Source organism: Hordeum vulgare, chromosome 6H (assembly GCF_904849725.1).
Source record: "Hordeum vulgare subsp. vulgare chromosome 6H, MorexV3_pseudomolecules_assembly, whole genome shotgun sequence".
Lineage (NCBI taxonomy): Eukaryota > Viridiplantae > Streptophyta > Magnoliopsida > Poales > Poaceae > Hordeum > Hordeum vulgare.
The window spans coordinates 529,906,931-529,918,057 of NC_058523.1; the positions used below are offsets into that span (position 1 = coordinate 529,906,931).

At 46.1% G+C, this 11,127-nt stretch overlaps 1 protein-coding gene across 1 annotated transcript; it reads left to right on the forward strand.

Moving 5' to 3' along the window:
- The first annotated feature begins 7,686 nt into the window (after positions 1-7,686).
- LOC123402857 (18.6 kDa class III heat shock protein-like) lies at positions 7,687-8,740 on the forward strand. The gene is made up of 2 exons (XM_045096820.1): positions 7,687-8,121; positions 8,212-8,740. The coding sequence occupies exons 1-2, from the start codon at positions 7,873-7,875 to the stop codon at positions 8,497-8,499; spliced, it is 537 nt and encodes a 178-aa protein (XP_044952755.1). The 5' UTR covers positions 7,687-7,872; the 3' UTR covers positions 8,500-8,740.
- The last annotated feature ends 2,387 nt before the right edge of the window (positions 8,741-11,127 follow it).

An 11,127-nucleotide genomic window follows, 5' to 3' on the forward strand; every position in this document is an offset into this window, starting at 1 on the left:
AAAAGCTAGAACCCAAAGCGGAAAAGTGCGTCTTCATAGGTTACCCAAAAGAGACAGTTGGGTACACCTTCTATCTCAAATCCGAGGGCAAAGTGTTTGTTGCTAAAAACGGAGCTTTTCTCGACAAGGAGTTTCTCTCGAGAGAATTGAGTGGGAGGAAGATAGAACTTGACGAGGTTGTCGAACCTCTCATCCCTCTGGATGGTGGCGCAGGGCAAGGGGAAACCTCTGTCATTGCGACGCCGGTTGAGGAGGAAGTTAATGATGAAGATCATGAAACTCCAGTTCAAGTCTCTGTCGAACCACGCAGGTCGACGAGACCACGTACTGCTCCAGAGTGGTACGGTAATCCCGTCTTATCAATCATGTTGTTAGACAACAATGAGCCTGCAAATTATGAAGAAGCAATGGTGGGCCCAGATTCCAACAAATGGCTAGAGGCCATGAAATCCGAGATAGGATCCATGTATGAGAACAAAGTATGGACTTTGGAGGTACTACCTGAGGGCCGCAAGGCCATTCAGAACAAATGGATCTTTAAGAGGAAGACGGACGCTGACGGTAATGTGACCGTTTATAAAGCTCGACTTGTGGCAAAGGGTTTTTTCACAAGTTCAAGGAGTTGACTACGATGAGACATTCTCACCCGTAGCGATGCTTAAGTCCGTCAGAATCATGTTAGCAATAGCTGCATTTTTCGATTATGAAATCTGGCAAATGGATGTCAAAACGGCGTTCCTTAACGGTTTCCTTAAGGAAGAGTTGTATATGATACAACCCGAAGGTTTTGTCGATCCTAAGAATGCTAACAAGGTGTGCAAGCTCCAGCGATCCATTTATGGACTGGTGCAAGCATCTCGGAGTTGGAACAAACGTTTTGATGAGGTGATCAAAGCATTTGGGTTTATTCAAGTGGTTGGAGAATCTTGTATTTACAAGAAAGTGAGTGGGAGCTCTGTGGCGTTTCTAATATTATATGTGGATGACATATTACTGATTGGAAACAACGTAGAGTTTTTGGAGAGCATAAAAGGTTACTTGAATAAAAGTTTCTCTATGAAGGACCTAGGAGAAGCTGCTTACATTCTAGGCATTAAGATCTATAGGGATAGATCAAAACGCCTGATAGGACTTTCACAAAGCACATACCTTGATAAAGTTTTGAAGAGGTTCAAAATGGAACAGTCCAAGAAAGGGTTCTTGCCAGTTTTACAAGGTACGAGATTGAGTAAGACTCAGTGCCCAGCAACTGATGAAGATAGAGAGCATATGCGCTCCGTCCCCTATGCTTCAGCCATAGGTTCTATCATGTATGCGATGCTGTGCACTAGACCGGATGTTAGCCTGGCCATAAGTATGGCAGGTAGGTTCCAGAGTAGTCCAGGAGTGGATCACTGGACAGCGGTTAAGAATATGCTAAAGTACCTGAAAAGGACTAAGGAGATGTTTCTCGTGTATGGAGGTGACGAAGAGCTCGCCGTAAAAGGTTACGTCGATGCAAGCTTTGACACAGATCCGGACGACTCTAAGTCGCAAATCGGATACGTATTTATTCTTAATGGGGGTGCGGTAAGCTGGTGCAGTTCCAAGCAAAGCGTCGTAGCAGATTCTACATGTGAAGCGGAGTACATGGCTGCCTCGGAGGCGGCTAAGGAGGGTGTCTGGATGAAGCAGTTCATGACGGATCTTGGAGTGGTGCCAAGCGCACTGAATCCAATAACCTTGTTCTGTGACAACACGGGTGCCATTGCCTTAGCAAAGGAACCACGGTTTCACAAGAAGACCAGACACATCAAACGACGCTTCAACCTCATCCGCGACTACGTCGAGGGAGAGGACATAAATATATGCAAAGTTCACACGGATCTGAATGTAGCAGACCCGCTGACTAAACCTCTTCCACGGCCAAAGCATGATCAACACCGGAACTGTATGGGTGTTAGATTTATTACAATGTAGTTCACATGATGATGTGAGGGCTAGATTATTGACTCTAGTGCAAGTGGGAGACTCTTGGAATTATGCCCTAGAGGCAATAATAAATATAGTTATTATTATAATTCCTGTATCAAGATAATCGTTTATTATCCATGCTATAATTTTATTGAATGAAGACTCATTTACATGTGTGGATACATAGACAAAACACCGTCCCTAGCAAGCCTCTAGTTGGCTAGCCAGTTGATCAAAGATAGTCAGTGTCTTCTGATTATGAACAAGGTGTTGTTGCTTGATAACTGGATCACGTCATTAGGAGAATCACGTGATGGACTAGACCCAAACTATTAGACGTAGCATGTTGATCGTGTCATTTTGTTGCTACTGTTTTCTGCGTGTCAAGTATTTATTCCTATGACCATGAGATCATATAACTCACTGACACCGGAGGAGTACTTTGTGTGTATCAAACGTCGCAACGTAACTGGGTGACTATAAAGATGCTCTACAGGTATCTCCGAAGGTGTTAGTTGAGTTAGTATGGATCAAGACTGGGATTTGTCACTCCGTGTAACGGAGAGGTATCTCAGGGCCCACTCGGTAATACAACATCACACACAAGCCTTGCAAGCAATGTAACTTAGTGTAAGTTGCGGGATCTTGTATTACGGAACGAGTAAAGAGACTTGCCGGTAAACGAGATTGAAATAGGTATGCGGATACTGACGATCGAATCTCGGGCAAGTAACATACCGAAGGACAAAGGGAATGACATACGAGATTATATGAATCCTTGGCACTGAGGTTCAAATGATAAGATCTTCGTAGAATATGTAGGATCCAATATGGGCATCCAGGTCCCGCTATTGGATATTGACCGAGGAGTCTCTCGGGTCATGTCTGCATAGTTCTCGAACCCGCAGGGTCTGCACACTTAAGGTTCGACGTTGTTTTATGCGTATTAGAGTTATATGGTTGGTTACCGAATGTTGTTCGGAGTCCCGGATGAGATCACGGACGTCATGAGGGTTTCCGGAATGGTCCGGAAACGAAGATTGATATATAGGATGACCTCATTTGATTACCGGAAGGTTTTCGGAGTTACCGGGAATGTACCGGGAATGACGAATGGGTTCCGGGAGTTCACCGGGGGGGGGGGCAACCCACCCCGGGGAAGCCCATAGGCCTTGAGGGTGGCACACCAGCCCTTAGTGGGCTGGTGGGACAGCCCAAAAGGGCCCTATGCGCCAAGAAGAGAAAATCAAGAGAAAAAAAAGAGGAGGTGGGAAGGAAGGGAAGGACTCCCTCCCACCAAACCAAGTCCAACTCGGTTTGGGGGGGGAGTCTTCCCCCCTTGGCTCGGCCGACCCCCTTGGGGCTCCTTGAGCCCCAAGGCAAGGTCCCCTCCCTCCCACCTATATATACGGAGGTTTTAGGGCTGATTTGAGACGACTTTTTCCACGGCAGCCCGACCACATACCTCCACGGTTTTTCCTCTAGATCGCGTTTCTGCGGAGCTCGGGCGGAGCCCTGCTGAGACAAGGTCATCACCAACCTCCGGAGCGCCGTCACGCTGTCGGAGAACTCTTCTACCTCTCCGTCTCTCTTGCTGGATCAAGAAGGCCGAGATCATCGTCGAGCTGTACGCGTGCTGAACGCGGAGGTGCCGTCCGTTCGGTACTAGATCGTGGGACTGATCGCGGGATTGTTCGCGGGGCGGATCGAGGGACGTGAGGACGTTCCACTACATCAACCGCGTTCACTAACGCTTCTGCTGTACGATCTACAAGGGTACGTAGATCACTCATCCCCTCTCGTAGATGGACATCACCATGATAGGTCTTCGTGCGCGTAGGAAATTTTTTGTTTCCCATGCGACGTTCCCCAACAATATATGCTCTAACACCTGTGGTACAACAAATGCATCTTCGTGATCGATTCTCATAGCATCTTTAAGCTCTCTCGAGTCTGATGCCGAATCCTCCCAACCACGTAGAACATAGAGAAATTTCATGTTCCAATCAACCACACCTAGCATGTTAGTGCTGATATCTTGGTGCATATTCCTATACCTCCCTTTGTATGTGGCATTAACAAACATAGGAACATGACACCCATCCAGTGCACCAAGTGCATTACGAAACCACTTCCACTTGTAATCATCGGGAGGGGCTTATAGAATGATCGAGAAGCTTGATAAACTCCCTAGTTAAAGATAGGATGGCTGATAACATAGTAGATAAATGCCTACTGATAGTCTCTAAAGAACGCGGGTACGTGCTGCTCAACATCCTCATTTTAAGTCCATGTCCAACAACTTGTAAGAACATAGCAACATTTTCTTCTACCATTACAAAGTGCTATCTTTGAGACCACACTTTTCACGCAATATAGCACAAAGATCATGGAAGTTTCTTTTAGTTAAGTGTAGCTTATCATAGTAAGTTGTCTTGGAGCCCTCATAAGTTTGTTTCAATATATACTTCCGATATGCAACCTTTTCCTCCTCCTCATCGAAGCATATGAGGTTCCTCGGTGCCCACTGAGAACTAAGATAAGCAAATGCTAGACATGAAATTTTGAAATACTTCTTTGTCAACAATATCCTCTTTCTTTTTCTTCTTTTGTTCTCTTCGGTAATGTAGGCAACCAACTCTTGTTGAGACATGATGAAATAAGCTACAATGCACACACCATTTGTCCATGAATTATTCAGAGCATTTATACGTAATAAAACATCGCAACAACATGTATATAATAAATAACAAAACAAAAGCACACTAATTTTGCACATGATGAAATCTGCACATGAAGTAGGAGGCATAATATACCTTGGCACCACAGAAATTTGAGCTCCTAAATTCCCCTGAAACCTGCATAGTTCAAACAAATTGAATTTTGGAACACACAAATTCCAGGTTCTGGTATTGGACTGCATATAAATTCCCCCTGGACACCCCAAAATACCTACTAGCACCGGCTTTCCGTCCCTCCCCCTGTTACCCTACGCCACTCGCGAGTTCGAGGGGATGGCGCCACTCCCGCCGGCTTTCCACTACCTCCTCTCTTCCTCTGCACATCCCGTACCCCATCTAGGGTTTCCTGCCTGGAGAGGGTGAGGAGGAAGAGGAGGAAGGGGATGGGTGGGAGCAAGAGGAGGGAAAGGAGGGAGGTGACGGTTGGGAGGGAGATGAAGGAGAGGAGGGAGGGGACGGGTGGAAGAGGGAGAGGAGGGTACCAGAGTCGCCGTCGCCGGTTGTACATTCGCAGGGGGAGGAGCTCGAACAAGTATGCCACGGGGGTGGGGGAAAGTTTCCGAGCCTTTCCAGGCTCGCTAGCTCAGAAACGTTTCGCGAGTGTGGGAGGTGCGTGGTGGCTCGCTAGGAATTGGGCCAACTTTTCCTAGCCCAAATTTTGTACCACCACAAACTACAGAACCTGGGCTGGCAATTCCGTATTCCCAATTCCAAGCTAATTTTCCTACATCCAAACAGGGTGTTAGATGCACTCTTCAACAACTTATTCGTAAGGTTTTTTGCAAGGGCCAAAGCTTGACAACAAGCTAGCGGCGGGAGCTCCTATACGGCTGCATGCACTCGTTCGCGCTCCTCGTGCATGCAGCGAGCCGTGCTGGGCTAGGCCACGAGAACATTCGACCCATTTTAAACTATTTGGAAAAAGATCATGATTTGAAAAAAGTTCTTCATTTTGAAAGAGAAGTTCACAAACCTGAAAAAGTTCATTGATTTTCAAAAACAAAGTTCATCTTGCGAAAATGTTCATCAAACAGGAAAAATGTTCACACATTTTGAAAAGAAAAAGTAATCAAATTTGAAAAATGTTCATCGATTTTGAGAAAAGTTCATCAATTTTGATAAAAAGTTCAGTGATTTTGAAAACCGTTCATCAAATTTGAAAAACAAGTTAATCAATTTTAAAAAATGTTTAAAAAATCTGAAAAAAGTTCATCAAATTTGAACAAAAGTTAATGAAATTTGAAAAACAGTTCGTCAATTTTGAAAACCATTTCCTCTAATTGAAAAAAAGTTTACCAATTTTGAAAAAATCTCATCGCTTTTGAAAAACATTACATCTAATTGAAAAAAAATCACTGGTTTTGAAAAAAGTTCATCGATTCTAGAAAAGAGTTCATCGACTTTGAAAACATTTCGTCTAATTGAAAGAAAGTTCACCAGTTTTGAAAAAGTTCATATATTGTGATAAAAACTTCATTCATTTGAAAAACATTTCATCCAATGGAGAAAACTTTACCAGTTTCGAGAAAGTTCACAAAAACCAAAAAAGTTCATCCATTTTTAAAAAGCTTCATGCAATTTAGGGAAAAGTTCATCGACTTAGAAAAGAAACTTTACAATTTTGAAAACAAAACTGCTTATTTAAGAAAACAAAAAACGCAAAAAGAAAGAAAAAATTGAAAACCAAATAAAAACTCCAAAAAATGACAAACGAACCCAGAATAAAAAACTGTGAAGGGAAAAACCAAATTAAAGGAAAATAAAAAAGCAAATATTCGTTAGTGTCTAAGGTATCCTAGTGGTTGCTGTTGTAAGCTAAAAGAGAGGTTGCTGGTACGAAACCTGATTGCTAGCGGTGGCCATAGTAAGTAGTGTCCCTGTTACCCATTGTGTTACATAATGGGTTTGCCCAGCTGGGATCCAATAGGAGCTTGCGGTCCAACTGCGAGTCGAGAAGCATCCACCTGTTAGGTTCTACTCCCTCCGTTCCTAAATATAAGTTTTTTAACCGATTTCATTAAAGGTCTACATACGAAGTAAAATAATTAAATCTATACTCTAAAACATGTCTATATACATCCGTATGTAGTCCACTAGTGAAATCTTACAAAGACTTATATTTAGGAACGGAGGGAGTAGTAGTTTTGGTTTTTTTGGCTGTTCATCATCTTTGCTTCGAAGGCCGCGTTGGCTATGGTGAATATAGAAGATTCACATCTGTTTACAACAAGGCAATCGGCCTTATAGTTGGGGATAAATTTAGAAATCAGTCTGTTCAAGTAAGGATGGTGTGACGGCGACATCATCCTTGCGGTGGACCGGTGTTCCCGGGCTCCGTCCTTGCGATGGTGCTTGCTCCAACATCGTTGTGGAGCTTGGGAGGTAGTACAGGAGCAGATATGGATTCTGGTCTGCATCGATGACATCTGAAAGACGAAACATGTGTTGGGTTCGTGATTAATGGATGACAATTATATATGGTTTCCTTCTTCGGCGTCTTAATCGTGGTGGGGTGTCAGATATGTTGCCCCGATCTGATACGTTCAACGACAATGACTTTATTTTTGATGAGCCATCTTAGATGTCCGTAAAGCTGTATATCAGTGATGAAGTCGCGTCGAGCTTGAATGAAGAGGTGATTTGTTATTTTTTTCTTTGATGGCTATTTTGATGATGTGAGACAGATAAAGGACGTTGATGTGAAGGTTAACGATATTCTCTATCTTTTCAGTTACGTTCTCTTAATCTTTCCGTGACTTGTATTTTATTTTTTTATATTAATGAAACACATATTATCATGCAAAAAAGAAAAGCTACAGAGCAACCTATGGCCAGGCCCAGTCGGGGCTTCGTTCAGTACATTTGCTGGACCCAACGAGCGAACCAGTCCCACAGGCCGACACAAAGCGGCCCAACTACAAGTCCAGAAGCGTCGACCTGGATCACTCTCGTTCATCACCAGTCTGTTCGGTGCGCCTCTGGATCCTTCTGGACGCGCCACGCACTGTCCCCGGCAACATCTCGAACCTTCGCTTCCTCCTCCTTATACCCGCTCCCGACCTCGCTCCCGCACTCCGCACTGCAGAACCCATCACTGCTCACCGAGCTCTCCAAGTCGACACGCACCGCCCCACCCACACGCAGCGAAGAACCAGTCGAGGAGGAGGAAGGAGAAGCCATGGCCGAGCTGCTGTTCGCCCCTGCCATGGCCGGCCTCGTCCACCTGCCGGAGGTGCTCGACCGCCTCGCCGCCGCGGACGCCGACCACCGCGACCACGCCCACCACCACGCCGCCCACGGGCACGGGCACGCTCACCCCCGCGCGCACATCGGGGCCGGCGGCGGCGCGCCCGTGGACATCGTGGAGACCCCCGGCGAGTACTCCTTCCTGCTCGACGTCCCCGGCCTCTCCAAGTCCGACATCCAGGTACCCTGCGTGCGCGCGCCGCTCGGCCCCGTTCCCCGCGTTTCTTGACTCTCAACTCGACTGACGCTTGCGCGCGCTCTGAGCGAACAGGTGACTCTGGAGGAGGACAACGTGCTGGTGATGAAGAGCGCCAGCAGCAGCAACGGCGGCGGCGCCAACGGGAAGCGGAAGCGGGAGGAGGAGGAGGCGGACTGCCGCTACATCCGGCTGGAGCGCCGCGCGTCGCCGCGGTCGTTCGTGCGCAAGTTCCGGCTGCCGGAGGACGCGGACGCGGGCGCCGTGGCCGCGCGCTGCGAGAACGGCGTGCTCACCGTCACCGTCAAGAAGCAGCCGCCGCCCGAGAAGAAGACCAAGTCCGTCCAGGTCGCCATCGCCTGATCTGTACCTCAGTCGCGCCAGCTTTCGGTACCTCATCGGCGTTTGTCATCAGTGATCAGTGTAGCAGTAGTCGGTAGACTAGTGTGGCGAGTCAGGTAGATTTGGGTGGTGTTCTGTTCTCTTGTGGTCATGTCATGCTCTGTTCGTGATCTGGCCGGAGATTAGGTGTGCTGGTTGTGGCGGACATCTTTTGTGAATCTTGCTGTTAATGGAACTATGGAGCACGAATTGTTTGTTGTCATGTCTCTGCATGTATCTTCCCGGCTTGATCGAAAGCAGCCGCGTGCCTGGACCCTGTCCAGTATATATTCAGAATCGGGTGCTCTGCTCGAGCATCTCCAACTCAACAGCATCTGCCCTATCAGTATTCACGCCACCGGATAAAATAGCGTGCTACAGAGACGGTCGCAATGGCTCCCTACATACAATATCAGGGTACAATGTCCGGGAATTGCTTTTGGAGCTCGGCCTCCTAGCCTAGGAAGGCCTTTAAATTTAAAGTTCAAATTTCATGAAAATTCATATTTTTTATATTTCAAAACAATGAAAAAAAATACAGAGATAAGTGAAGACGCAACACACATGTTGTAAATTTTCAAAAATAAAAATACATTAAAATAAGGGTTGACAAATATCTCCCTAACTTCAGCCGATCACCAAAAAGTAGAGAAAAATAGAGGAGTGCCCGTAGTGAATTAGTGGAGCAACTTCATTTCACTAACTTCTGGCAGTACATAGCCGATCTCCTAGATTTTGCAGGGTAAAAAGCAAATTTGAATAAAATAAAAATAGATTCACATTAGAATTCAAACAAACTTTTTGAGCTAATTCACATTACCATCGGAAGAAACATAGTCTAGTTTAAACTAACTTGAATAAAATTTAAATCTAACCAAAATTTTAGTCGCTAAGACTTTATGAGGGATAGGGACTTTATGAGGCATAGGCAGGCGGCCCATGCGGTCGTCGCTTGGTTCTAGACAATCGTGGTGTAGAAAATTAAAAGCTTAAAAGAATTTGATCTGATTGTTTAAAATCATCTGATAATAACTAGAATCGGTAGTGGAATCCAAAATCGTCCGAAGACCTCGCTTCTCACGATTCTGGGTGTTTTCATAAAACAAAACGTTTCGATTTAAGTTACTACTCCTATTCGAGGGATAATTTATGAAAGAACTATCACGGGTAGCAGCCCGCGCACAGGAAAAACGAGTCGCACGACTCGTCCCTTCCCTTCGCTCGATCCCCATTTCCCCATTCACGCTTGCGATAGGGTTACAGGGCCACCACCGTTGCGCCGCCCGACAACCCGTCCCGTCTGATCCCCTGTCCCGCCCGTTCGCCTGAAGCCGCTCCTCCGCCTCGGCCACTCCTCCGCCCCACCTACTCGCCTTGTGGCCCTCAATCGCTGCTCCGGCCTGGCCACTAGCGTCGACGCCCGACGTCGACTCGCCGGAGTTCCAGTCCCCGCCGCCCCTCCTCCCTTGAGCAAATCTGTCGGAGCCGGCGTGTGTCGCCCTGAAGCGCTCATCCAGTCGGCCGAAACAGTCCTCATCGCCGATTCCTCAGACTCCCATCCCGCCGGCCTCGGAAGTCCTATGCCCCGCCGGCTCCGACTGCCCTCCCGCTCGTCCGCTGACGTCCTTCGTCGGCCTTGATGAGCCCAACCAGTGGCTGACCGCTTCCTCGGTGAGCCCTTTCATTTTTTTTGGATGTAGATGATTTGTGATTTCTCCATTGTACATGAAACCTTTGATGATAAATTGTTTGAAACATCTAAGTGTTAGCAATCCAATATCCAATTTTAGTTCAGGAACGTTACAAACATTCCAACATACAACTTATCCCATAATCTCATACCACACTCTCAGAAAAGAACTCGACGGTTGATTCTGCCTGATTGTGGGGGAAGTTTTTCAAAAGTTGATTTTGAAGAATCAAAAGCTAAAAAGAACTGGGCTTGGTTGTTGGTCGACATTTCCTCATCTTGTTGTGGATGCTGGTGTGGTGAAATCTAATTGAAGTTGTTTCTTGCAAATATAGTGTGAGTGTGGTTAGTTTATGATCCAACGTCAATGACATAGCACGAGAGGAAACATTGCAGAATGCTCTAGAATAGGGAATATATATAATTCGGAAATACAAACACATCATATCACTTGTACTTCCTTCGTATCTAAATATTTGTAGTTGGGGAGAACTAACTATAAATATTTAGGTACAGAGGGAGTATATTACATTTGATTGTCTAAGAAAGCTTAATACGATTATTGAGAGCTCAAACGATAGTGTCTGAATGCCCATGTGTTCGTAATGTTGGATTAAAATACACGAAATCACACCAAATCAAAGTCCAATGTAATGACACTCTTACTTAGGACTAATATCGTAGCCTACTACTTAAATGTGAGAAGAAAAATGAAACATGCCGCACACAAGCATGGGCAGGGGCACGGTCAGCCCCGCACGCAAATCGAGGGCGGGGGCGCGTCGTGGACATCATAGAGACCCCCGGCGAGTACGCTTTTGTTCTCGATGTCCCGGCCTCTCCAAGTACGACATGCAGATACGTGTGCCGCTCGGTCCCGTTCCCCACATTTCTTGGACCGAAAATCGACTAGTAGGGTA